Here is a 13,698-nt window from a genome sequence, read left to right as displayed (position 1 = left end):
CAGTAACAAGTTTCACGGACCAATGGATCTGCAGTCGAAATTAAATTGCACTCCGGAGAGTTGGCGATTACTCACTTTCTAGACGATACTCTACGCGCGCGACCATCGCCTGCCGATAATTGAGTATCGGTTTTGTATGTAATAACAGTGAGAGAGAGGAAAAGAGAGAGAGAAAGAAAAAGTTTATATAGAAAGAATGCATGTGCAAGTGCGTAGCAAACGTCAAATAATTATGCATACAATATCAGCTGTAGTTTGACACTTCTTTTTTAAGTAAGAAAGAAAATTTCGTAATGTAATACGCACACATATATCGGAAAAGATGTATATACATTCTCGATAAATTGTAATTAATTAAATTTTATCAATTAACGTGGTAAGAAGACGCGTCCTAATAAATTCTCACTTTGTGAGAAGAAAATTCCAAATTAAAGGATTTTCGAGTCAGACATTCTCTGTTTTTAATTACGAGTCAGACTTTTATTGGATGCGCACATTAGTTTCACCATTGTCGATGATACTTGTTGCTTGTCCCACAGTTTTATCGAGTAATTTGACATTTTATACCGAGACTGACAGGGAGGATACGTATCCAGAGCATGAAACGTTTGTTTCCGTTTCGCGGCAGATGTCGTCGTTAGTATTCCGCAAGCCGTCGTACTAATATGATACCTCGCATTTGACGAAATTACAGTGCAATTTCCTTCTAGAACAATGCGTTCTCTTGAATACGACATTATTGATATTATTCGTGCCACGTTTTCCTACAATCTGAAACAAAATGTTTATGATGTGACCGGATCCTTTACACCGCAAGCAGCCGAGCATTAAATTGACCTGCGGCATTAAATTGCAGGTAAATAGTTGTATGTAAGAAAATCCGATCGTTTGAGCGTTGAATTAATGAAAAAGTTTAAGGAATATATACATTTTTTTACATATATTTGTAATAGCACAATCAAATTTAAAGCGCCACAAAAACTCACTCTGTGCGTATTATATGAAAAAGAAAGGAAATGAAAACGAATATACAGTTGCATATAGAAACTGAAGCATTAAATTTTTTTAAAAGTTATATTCGTTCTTTGCGAATTAAACTTCATAAAAATGTAAATAGAGATCTTTGAAATTTATCGTTTAGTATTTGAACTTAAGATTTCTCTCTCCCTCTCTCTCTCTCTCTCTGACATTTGGCTAAGGAAAATTCAATTTGCAAGTGTCACGTGTATTAGCAAATATCCAAATCTCCATTTGTATTGCGCAGGCAGTTTTTCGAGAAAAAAGGAAAAAAATGAATGATTTTTAGTTCCGTTTCAACCCTTTTCAATCTGCTTCCGGCTTTTAGGATTTTATTTTCCACGAGCGAGTCGAGTGCGCGCCGATCGCACGTAAGAACGTAAGCACTTGGCGAGAGCTTTTGTCTCGTCGGCTCTTTGTTTCCCGTCGACGGGTGTCTCCTCGGCAGCGGGTCAATGAATCGGCCTGCGCGCCGCGACGACGCTCGTTCGCGGAAAAACGCGTCTCGTTCGATGCGTCGGGGGACGCGGCGCATTGTTCGACGGTTTGCGACTTTGTACCGAGACGACACTGCACTGTCGTGCGTGCATTGGCACGAATGTGCGTCACATGGGACATACGCGCATGTATGTCAGAGGCAAATCTATATTATAAACACACACCGAAAATTTCATTCAATTTTCTATTATATCCATCACGTCTTATATATATTTTTTTTTTAGTTCTATATTAAATAAAACAATTTTATGCAGAAATATATATGTGCGAATTTCGTTACTCTATTATTAATTATATTTTATCATTCGAAATTGGTGTTTATAAAAAAAAATCTATTAAATGTTAATTGAAATTAAACAGGAAATAGGAACTCTTTCTCGCGCGCGTTTGCGTTTAATTTCAATTTTAAATTTCTAAAAGTCGTGTCTCTGCTCTCTGGTGCGTATATGTGTATATGCATGCGTTAATAGGAGCAGTTGCGCGTGTAGAGAGAACACTTAACAGTCGTGTGAAATCCGTCCGACGTAACTCCGCTCGTGGACATTGACGTAATCGTGCCCCAGTTGCGCGCTCGCTATTACGCAAACGTGTTGTTGTCGAGAATCGTGATCGCTTCTTTCTCTTGTCGTCGCTCGAGAGGTGCGCGAAGGAATTGATTCGTCATTTGAATATTTGCACGTTGACTGCCATGTAACTGTGCCACGTGTTATCATTGTCTTTTTTTAGTCGCTTAATTTTAGGATGGGGGCTAATGAAGGTTTGAGTAAAAACTCAAATATTATTTCGACGAATTTAAATATTGTTGCAAAATGAAAGAGCATAGTTTCTTGAAAAATTACCCAGGAAAACCTTTCTAAAAGTATTTAAAAAAAAAAAAAAAAAAAAAATCCCGAAATCCTAATATAATTTAAATTATTAACATGCACAAACGAGAAAATTTGGATTATCTCAGGAACTCTCACGTAAATCGCATTTTATTTTGCTGTTTCAGGAGATGACTGTGCCACTCACACCACTGACGGCGATCGCGCAGACACCGCGAAAGGAGCTCGAGTCCAAGTTCACCTTCAACCCCCATCTGGCAAAGGTAAGAATCGATTGATCTACCCACTCGCCGATCAAAATGGCAAACGGGAATCGAAAGTAATCACTACTCCGGTTGAAAGAGTGCTTTGACGTTTACGGTTGCAAAGAGGATGCCCTTAATCCTTTCGTTGCCAGTTACGAGCCATTTTATGAGAGGATACTTTCACAACTCGAACTGAAAGAAATGTTTATTTCCATGCCAGTTACATTTTTTACAATTTTTTATTTGAAAACTATAGAGACGAGAAATAAAACCAAACACAAGGGAAAAAAAAAAAAAAGTTAAAATACAAAAATTATAAAATACATTTTTTTATTTTATATCGAAATAAATTTTTCATAGCAACGAAAGAATTATGAATCATTAAGCACTGTATGATTATTGAAGATATTCGTATTTAAATAATTCAGGGAACTATATTATATATTTGCGACAAATACAATGTTGAGTAGTTTCTCGATAACTGTAGACTCTATATATAGACTGTAAACTATCGGTGACGGCAACAATTGGTAACTATCAGTGAGTGTGCACACTCGTAGTTGAAAATGAAGAAACATTTAAATCGATAGCACAGAATTATGATTACGTGTTATCTAAGGCGCGCATATTTTCGCGGCGAATTAGAGGAACGAGCACGTGAAACATATGAGATAGTTAAGTTCGCGCGTGTCTTTCGCGAGCGTGATAATTCAAAAGCGTGATATCGACCGCGGCGGCAACATTTCGGTCGTTCGTGCCACTTGGCACGATGTCAAGCACCGCGTTCATTGGCGGCGCGTGTATTTCGCGCGCGTGCACATGTGCATATAAATATAAGGACGGGCCGGTTCTGTCTTGTAGGTGATACCGAGAGAGCGAGAGAAGTCTCGCGTCTTATTTGCAAGAATTAGCATATTATGAGTCGCGCGAAACGCTAATCCCTAAACTAAATCACAACGATAACACGGACATTTGCGATAACACGTGGACGTGAGCTTTCTTCACATACATATATATTAATTACGAATTGAAAAAATATACTTAAAACAGACGAGGACGTTACATTTACGACTTATCGATACTTATTAATTTTACTTGTAATTGATATTTAATGTAAATCCGCGATAATATGCGATAATACGCGACTACTTTTATGCCAAAGTGAAATTAACAGTTCTGATGTTTATGGCATGTTTAACTGATCGTCTAATTGAGCGTTTAATTGATCGGAATAAACACCCGGTTACTGTTATTGAAACACTGTTTCGACAAGCGGAACATTGATACCTACGGGCGGAATAATTCTGGAGCAATAATGTCGGCCGGATGGGAAATGTCTCGGATCGCATTAATTCGAGCTAGAGGTCCCGTGCTACTTGGCAACGTATCAAACGTTTGCTGCTCTCAAAAGCTGCAGCGGCCATAACGCGCCGGCGGCATCAGGGGTGGTGGGACGAGAGATTGCTGAAGCAGGGTTGATGTCGGGGGTAAAAGAAAAAAAGAGAAAGAGAGAGAGAGGATGCGGTAAGAGCGTCGCGTCGGTTCAATTCGGGTGCGTTCTCCTTACAGCGATGTCTCTTTTGCGGCTCTTACGTTCGTCCAATATAAAAACTTCCGTCGTGCTTGACCGCATTGCGCGAAACACGGTGGTACTATGTAAATAAAATTGCGGACGAAACTAATCCGTCTGTCCACTTTTCTTTCCAGACTCGTTCGTTATCACTCTCTGACAACACATTTCTTACTTTTTCCGATGTTAAAATATGTCTACATATAAATATATTTATCTTAATTTTTTGTAGTAATGGAGCAAAAATTTTTATAAGAGAAATAATGTAATATATTTTTAGCAAAAAATTAAGAAGCAGAATTCTTTCTTTCTCTTGCAATTAGCAAAATAAATTTATTTATTTTGCTTAATATTAGTTTATAGAAAACACATTAAGAATTGAATGAGTTATTGAATTTCATATAGATTTTATTTAAAATATAGCTTCTACATTCTCAGCACTTGCAATAAAATTTAAAATCACGCGATAAAAAATATATATATAATTGTATATTAAATAACATGATCTCTGGAAAGGAAAAAAAATTAAAGAAACACAAAAAGAGGATAGAAAAGGAGAAAAGTAGAGAATATTTCACGATTTGTCAGAAAAAATAATCGGATAAAAATTGGCTGGTTTGCAAGCAAGTAGTTAACTAATTTATGCGCATTACTTATTAATTGATTTCTGACAATTTTTACGAAACTTTTACCAGCTTTATCGTCGTTTTATAACGCCGCAAATCGATTTACAATTTTACAACCTCTAGGTAGGACTTTGCGTGATATTTGCAACTCGATATAGGTACATTGCAGGAGACTGCATTGCGTATTATAAATTCGTTTCCTGTTTTTACCGTACCGCCGAGGAAACTGCGAAGAGAATCGGCGGCGAAGAGAGCTGGGGGAAAAAAAAGTACGCGCAGTAAAAGAGGAAGGAAAAGAGAAAGAGAGAGACGAGGCGAAATCGGCCTCGTAAAAGTGGATTAATTCGGACCGCCGTATATATGCCTTTTCACCCGGGATCCTTTTTGCGCGCACGCGCGAGTAAATTGTAATAACGGCCGAATGCAAAATCGCTGCCGGCATTTTCCCCGCTCTCAAACGTCGCGAGAATTACTCGCGGACTTACCGGAATGAGAAATATAGCGCGCTAACCCATTCGCCAAATTGTGCAGCACGTGGAATCCGTCCGCGGTCGATTTCGCGCTCCCGCACAGATGAAAGGAATCGTTATGCAATATAATACTCGCGTTTTGTAGACGACATAATCACCGTTTTAACTTAGCAGGTGCATATACGTATTATAATTCTAGTGTTCGCGTTATATGTATAAAATATACGTGGAAATTTATATCCTTTTTTATTTCTCTCTTTTGCGCTTCGTTTCTTTTATTTCTTTTATTATAATCGATAGTGATGTAGGGATAATTATTATTAAAATTTAGAAATATATGCATATACATTTTAAAATTTAGTCATTTGCAGCGTTATTTGTTAATCTGAGTTTATTTCAATGTTTATTTATACTCGGCACTCTCGGAAAGCATTTAATTACACGACGCAAGTTGATTATTTCGCGTGAAGTTTCGCGGGAATGCCGCCGAGACTGATATATTATTTCATTCGCGATTACAAGAATGTACGTAAAGGGCCGCCAAACCGCGCGATAAATTTCTATTATGCCGAGAGAAGGGTCCGCGGTATCAAGGGAGACGCAGCCGACGCGTAAATTACTCGATGCGGAAGTTGGGAGAGACAAAGTACACTTTCGCGGTTTCCTTTACAAATTTTCCCAAATCCATTTAATTTCTCGCTGCTCTCTCGCTAAACTTTCTCTCTCTCTCTCTCTCTCTCTCTCTCTCTCTCTCTCTCTCTCTCTCTCTCTCTCTCTCTCTCTCTCTCTCTCTCTCTCTTTTTTGCAGTTTGACCGACGTTAAATACTTACCGGCGTTGTTTGACAAACTTTTATGCGCAATTCATTTGCCTTATGCCACTTTCTCCAGAAACAAATATCATTTTCATTCGCGGTACACATAAGATGTCTTGCGTTGACATGATTCTAGAAATGTTATTAGATTCTGAAGAAAGAGAAACAAGTCGAATATTTGGCTGGTTTTTTCTCGGCAATATATATTACACGATTGTAGAAATTAATTCTTTTTGAGCGCAAGTTTTGACCGATTCACGATTGCAAAACCGCCGTTTTAATTTTAACATATTTTTATCTTTTGCAGCTGACAGAAGTGACTCCGCCAGAGCCTGCAAAGCCTCGTGAGTACCTAAAATTTTCATTATTTCCTTTCTATGCTTCGTCGTTAAATGAAATATGAATGTTTGAGAGCGCGATTGCGATTTAATCGCGATATGTTTGCACAAAAGAAGCGAAGAACTCCTTCGCAAGATAGTTGTGCCAAAAAATAATTTATCGTTTTTGCACACAATGCAAACGCAATAAGATATTTGCATATTAAGGATGCATAATTTATTTTTATGCAAACTCGCTTGTTATATATAAGAGTATGTAATGATTTTACATATGTCGTGTTTTTAAAAATCAGATACTAAGCATAAAATCCTTGTCAGGTTCATTAAACATTTTACACAAGCTAAAGTTTTATTAACGCGTCGCTGTCAGTTTTCGAGTCGGTGTTTCGCTATTACCGCAAATTTTTCGCGATAAAACGCGCGTTGTGTCAGAATGCAAAATATATAGGGATTAAACATCACCGGCGGACATAATTTCCGGAGACTGTCCGCCACATTCGGCGATTAAAACGCGGACGCTACAAATATTGCTGGAAACGATATTTTAGAGTCACGCGGGGACCGGTCGAATGGATATTAATCAGCACGCCTGTATCTCGCGGTATCGATATGGAGTTCACGGATCGATGCGATAGTCATACATATATATCCGCTTAACAACATGTTTTTATTATTTTAAAAAAAAGGCGATCGAGAGAGAAACATTCGCGGCGGCGGAAAAGCGAGCGCCGTCGAACGTAAAACCTGTGGATTTCATGCAAAAACCTCGATCGTCGATTTTGTGGGCGCGATTTCATGAATCAACCATCCACGACCTCTGCCATTCGTTCATTCAACCGTTTAAGCGCTCGAAATACGTGTTATTTATTCGCTCGTGCGCGATTCTCGCGCGACTCATTTATCACGGATATCACGGACTATTTTCACGGAAGCAATTCTCATTCCGTGGCTTGATCTCGTTAGTCAGTTTTTTGTGACATATATATTTTTCGTGAATATATATTGATATACATATATCTTGATATGAACGTAAACAATTTTGTGGATTATGAGAAATAAAACTCTTCGCACGGGCGATTATCGTGCTGAGGGAATAATGGATTTTTTCCTGGGGAAAAAAAAATCCCCGTGCATTAACGGTTGTTTTGTGTTATAAAAATGCAACCGCGAAAACTTGAAAGCGTAATATTCGTGTAGCGTGCATTTAAATATTCGACATCTCTTTGCGAACATCGCTGCGCAGGAAGCTTTTCAACATAATACTTTTATACGTTAAATTCGACGTTTTCCTCGACGTATGAAAGCCCATGAGAGAGATACGTTATATATGCTATATGTTTTATTAAAAATTGGATTAGCAAATTTGTATTAATACCGTTTACAATATATGATCTTCCCGTTAAACGGGCAGAGCCTGTTTATGCAAGAATGAATTATAAACTCCATCGAGAGAGCTACATTCATCGCAGTGAATAATAAACGTGTTTGATCAAATTGATTAGCGAAATCGATATTTCGCGCAAATAATTTCATAAAATCGGCCTTTGCCGAGCTTCCATAGCTCCGTTTCGCTTAACGATTATCTATATAGATCTCAAACACACAAAAATATCTGTAGATTTGTCGATATTCCGGCATTTCTAAATGAATGCGGGAAGGGTTGCTGTTTCATGAATTAATCATTTCTTTCTCCCCCCGTCGCCGTTTTCTGCCCGATGCTCGAATATAGTGGCCACTTTACAACGGCTATTATCGGAGTTACAACCATCCCTCGCCAACGCGATCGGAAGTTGGGCGTGGACGAATTTGCTTCTCGTTGGGTAAATTTGAACTAATCCCCCGCGATAAGCCTATTTCGCGCCCTTTAACACAATTGCATTGTGCGAAAATCGCCTAATTCATTGATGCTAGTCAAAGGAACCGCGAGTTAATACGAAAATACGATGCACGTGTTACATACTGGATAATGTATAGATATTTTTCTCTGCTAAAATTTTTTTGCTTTTTTTCCTTCTTTAAATTGGGGGAAAAACGAATTAAAGGCTACTTATTATTACTACAAACTATGAGATAATAGCAATAAAAATAGAAATTATTATAAAATATAAATAAAGAGATAATAGTAATTATTATATTACAAAAATTAATGTCAAATTAAAAAGTTGATTAGTAAAAAATACAATTTTTAAATCTAATGAATTTTCTGTTCAGAAGCGAATGAAGTTTTTCAACATATAGATAACGACATTATAATTAATTCAGTAATTATATATGCATATACTATTGCGATTTATGCAAAGTACTTTAGATGCAAGAATAATTCGCAATTGAATTAAATGAATGACATTTCTAATCGTGATTTAGTAGGCAAAAGTTTGAAATTACTGGAATAGGTGTACAAGGACAGAAATATTCAGATAAACACCCATGTTTCCTCTTCATCGGAATTTCGTGGAATGGCGTCGTATTACTAGCGTGGTGCAGTTGTGATTTATCAGTTTATTTTCTCTCTGGAATCACGAAGGTCGACAGTTTCCCGTTAACGAGGTCCGGTTGTTGTAAGTTCCGCGAACTGCAATAGGATTCGTCGGAGAATCCATTCGCGCGAATTTCTTCTGGATCAGAGAATCGTTAACAATCAATCAATATCGTGTTTTTTTCAGAATCGAGTCGATGTAAAATATACTCGAAGAAAGAAATAGTAGTGATCTATCATCGATCTGTCATTTTCTCGACCTCGTGTGTTTCCAAATGTTGGTGAGCTATACATAGAAAGTGAATCTCGACTTTGATTCAAGGAGAAGAGAATTTTATTTAAATTTTCCGGAAATGTGTGTGGGAAGAGAAAAAACATCGTCATTTTTTTTATTTCCGTAAATGGAAGTCTACCTCGCGTTTTAACTTTCGCATTGCAATTTGTTGTCGGCGCTAAGTTTTGACCCAGTCTGTACCTTGATGCTTCATTGAGCAAATTAATGAGGACCGCGCGACATTATTGAGCCACGCAAGCGCACACGTGTAACATCGTCGGCACGTAATACCGGACCCGTTGTAATATCGTGATCTGTGTGCGCTCGCACGGTGAACAATATTAACGTTACGCAATACAACGTAAATTGCGCAACATTATATCCAAGCGTCCCGTCGATGGGAAAACACGAAAACGCTCACAATTTTATCGTAATACAGAATTAAACAGTAGACATTAATTTTGACAGGTTTTTTTATTTAATTTGGAGAACTCTGATTTTTGCTCCGCAAGAATTCTCTCATTTATTTACGACGAAGCGTAGTCTAGAACCGTCGTAGAATAGAATGAAATCTAGAATTCATTTAACGATTATGGCTCACATATAGCTATTAGAGTTCTCTTAGCGTTATCATCAGAGACACAGTTTATATCTTAAAACTAGTTTGCTTCGAAACTCTCGGGAAAATTCCCGGAAGGTTCACAGTCATGTCCGAGAGCCTTGTCAAAAATTCCGACGTGTCCCTTAATAAATAAGGAGCCGGTAGCGAAGCGGAGTTAATTCCGCGAAGCGCCCTGATTAACGACGGAGAGTCGAGGTCGCGTCGAGAGAGCTGATTAAGAGAGGAGGGAAGCGTGTTAAACGCCGGGATCCCGACATGCGTGTGATATCGCCCACGCCCACGTATAGCACCGTCCTGATCTCGCCTACCTGTCTGCGCACGTGTTGCCCACGCGGGTTCAACCCATATCCATCGCTTCCTACGAGAGCACCGGTCGTCGTATCCGTGTTAATGAGCGAAGGCGCGATCGCGTGACTGACACGACGACCTTTGACGAACTCCGGGCCACACCGCCCCGGGGTGAATGAGCGATGACCGAGACTGTGTCGAATCGTTCATCCCTTATTCATCCTAACGATCAAACAACGGCAATCGTCATTCGTGAGTCTTCATTTCTATATATATATATATATATATATATATATATATATAGGGACTTCTCTAATATTTTATATACCTTGAACGATAAATAATAAAGTAATATTGACGAATCTGAATTTTGTATCATCCTGAGATAAAAAAATGGAAAGCGTAAGTAAAATACCTTTCTCATCTACAATTATGAAAAAAATATTAGAGAAGATATTTTATTTATCTTCAGAAAAATTCTGTTTATTACAAAGTTGCATTAAAATTGAGAATACGAAATAAAAATAACAAGACAGATATATTAAGTAAAATTTGTAATTTTGAACTTTTGTTAACACATTTAAATTCTTTATTGTAAGAGCTTAGTAAAACGTTTTAAATATCATAATGATTATATGAAATCTCCAATAACAATCATTCTGTAATAACTCATCAAAAGCGAACACGCGCGAATTCTAAAAAAAAATAATGTACGATAAAACATACGTCTGCGAATGATCACCATTTATTCGGCGAATACGCGCGAAATAGATTACGATGGATTATGAACTTGGCAAAGTCATATCGGAATTTAGGAACGGATGTCGATCAATGTCGTTGATTCGAGATCGACCTAGTGAGGGAGTTTCGGTGCTAACCGAAAGCCTAACTCTCGTGCACGTACATACATATGCGGGATTCAAAGCGGTGATGCAGCCAATGAATTCCCGACGTAACAAATCAACCCCCGTCTTCTCCCGTGACTCGCGCTCTTCCTCTTCATTCTCTCCAAGATCATCTCGCTTTCTCTTCCGCAATCTCCTTTTTATCTCCTTTGACATTGCCTTTTTTTTTCTCCTCTCCGTCGCGCATTTTCATCCCAGTTGCATCATCTCTCCCTCCCCCGCGCTCCTTCATCCCTCTCGCTGTCTCTTTGTGCACCTCTCTTCGCTCTCGTCATCCGCAAAATTCTCGCCCTTCGCTTCGCGTTCGTCCATCTTTCTCCTGGCTCCGTCTCCTCTCACTTCCGCTATTCTCCACTCGCCCTCTCTCCCTGCTTCCTCATCCTGCCGCTTCCGCCGTCCGCGATACGCCGAGTAGTAGTAGGATGAGCGAGGGCGACGAGATGAGGAAGTTGATTGGTTTCCATGGAAACCAACCAACCAGCCAGCTCTCTTGCACTGGCATCTCCCGGTCCCGGTTGTGAACCGCCGTCGTCGTTGCACGTCGCTCGCTTTGCTGCGAACCGACATAGTATACGACGCGACACGCCGGTAACACCGAGAAACCGAAGCGGAATCCGGGCTCTCTTCTGAATTTCACGGGACGCCGTCGCCGGAGGGAAAACGAGGCGCCGTCTATTTTCGAGCGTTTTGCGCCAGATATTCCCCTCCCGGAGGAAAGAGCGCCTTCGTCGGTGGTCAGGGATCGGTTAACGAATGGTGAAAATGTTTCGGATATGGGTATACGTGTGCGTAAAATTTCTGATATTTCTCCTCGGAATCACGTGTCGAATTTATCGACGCTTCTCGCTAAAATGGATGATTATTATTGGCGCGAATTTTTATTCGATCGGATATATAAAGATATCGTATTCAACTAGATGCCGGGAAATAAAAAATTCGTAATTAATCCATCGCTTCGTACTCGATAGAGTCATCATTAATCCTCTGTATACAACCTTACACTCTCGTGTAAACTCGACGTAGAGCTACGCGTAGCAATTCTCCATATAATTCTTCAAACATTCGGAGTGCATATAAATCTAAGTAGTAAATCAAATAATATCACATAAATGAATTGTTGTAGCCTGCACTCTGATGATGCTGAAAAAACGAGGACGAAACAATTAATATTGATTTATTTGATAGCAATATCGCGTTCAGCCGATCGAACTCTCTCTTTATAGACTCGTCTGCTGGATAATCGTAATAATTATCCGGATGGACGAGACAGAGAGAAGAGAGAGAGAGAGAGAGGACGCGTCGCGACGACCACCACGACGCGGAGAATTTCAAGCTTGCGGCAGTAACTCCGCCGCCATCGTCACCACTACCGCGGCGCAATTCCCGTGACATTAATTATTGAAATCGCCGTCGGCGTCCCATCCAACTATCTCTCTCTCTCTCTCTCTCTCTCCCTCTCACCCTCCTTTCCTACCCCCGATGCAGGACTCCCTGCTTCGTCTCGGCCGCGATCTCGAACTTCTCTCGAGCGTTCCGTCTCGTTTCCTGGGCTGCTCTCGCTTATCCTCCCTCTCTCTCTCCTCTTCTAGTCTCGTTTTCTAGTTCGAAGGAAGTCCCTTGGGCTAACTTCACCGAGGAGTAGCCTAGAGACTGCGCCCGCTTAATATTCAATCGCTCAGACCTCGTCTCGCTCGCAAACGCCCGAGATGCGAGGTGCAACCGAGATAGAACGGATTGAAAACGACGAGTTCGGGAGAACGGAAAATGCCCGACAGATTTTATTTGCGATCAGTATAGAATGTTATTCTTAGTTACAGCGCATGTTCTCTTTCTTTCATCTCGTTCGAATATTCTCGCGTAAAGTGATAAAGGATGGGGGGGCTGGTCTCGATAGGATTCACATTTTCCACTTGTGCAATCTTCGCCTTCCGCAATCTTCACTTTTTAGTTCTATCTTAGCCTAAGGTAGAGCCTCGAGTAGCTTTAATTCATTACGGCGACAAGCTAACGTCATTCATCAACCGAGACGACTTTGAAATATCGTCTGTTCCACGTGAGGAGAATCTATTGCGGTTTCTCCCGCGTTAGGCATCTCGAAAGCGATATCTTCAATCTCTCGTAGCTCGTTATCCCCGTCCATTCCTTCGTTTGAACTGGTCTTTAACGTTTTCGCGTTGAATGTTGCTTTTCTTTCGCGATGGAAATTCGCGGAGAGAGAGTTGCTGCGCGCGCGCTCGTTCGCTCATGTGTTTTAAATCAATATTTTGGATAGCTCACGGCGACGCGATTCATATTTCCTGGTAGAAAAACGTTGATTGGCCGACAAGGGAAAAAATGTAGCGGAAAATATACGACGTGTATACTCTTTCAAACAGAATTTATCGCGAAAAATGATACTGTCCGCGATACGAGAGAGTTATCGGAATTGCTGCTCTGAATTTTTTCCCCCTTTTTTTTCTAAATTTCAGTTTGCAATTTGCGATGAAGATCGAGATGAAATGTCGCGCATACTTTGTTCTCGAGACGATAGCTTCCCGAGACGGACGCAAGTGAATGGAAGGAGATGTGTCACGTTCTTGCGCGAAGTTGAGTTGTCGCTATGAATAAATTGGTCTCTTCATTACAATATAGACGCATATATACCGTCGTTCCAACGGTGTTGTAGTGTTTGATACAATTTAACCGGCGATTCTCTATCAGTATAGTTATCGGATTAAGCTGACATTATCATT

General features: G+C 39.8%; 1 protein-coding gene across 6 annotated transcripts in view; it reads left to right on the top strand.

The window, feature by feature from the left end:
* Positions 1-13,698, top strand: part of Lilli (AF4/FMR2 family member lilliputian) — a 197,600-nt gene that overhangs the window by 135,379 nt on the left and 48,523 nt on the right. For all 6 annotated transcript variants that reach the window (XM_083046192.1, XM_083046193.1, XM_083046194.1 and 3 more), the window contains 2 exons: positions 2,507-2,602; positions 6,371-6,407. In XM_083046192.1, coding sequence (XP_082902318.1) covers positions 2,507-2,602; positions 6,371-6,407 — 133 coding nt within the window. The remainder of the gene's footprint in view (positions 1-2,506; positions 2,603-6,370; positions 6,408-13,698) is intronic.

Source organism: Prenolepis imparis, unplaced genomic scaffold, assembly GCF_030444845.1.
Source record: "Prenolepis imparis isolate NDT839.2.m4 unplaced genomic scaffold, iyPreImpa1.0 SCAF_9, whole genome shotgun sequence".
NCBI classification, from domain to species: domain Eukaryota; kingdom Metazoa; phylum Arthropoda; class Insecta; order Hymenoptera; family Formicidae; genus Prenolepis; species Prenolepis imparis.
Note: the sequence above shows the minus strand (reverse complement) of the source record. Positions and strands in the feature narration are given on the sequence as shown.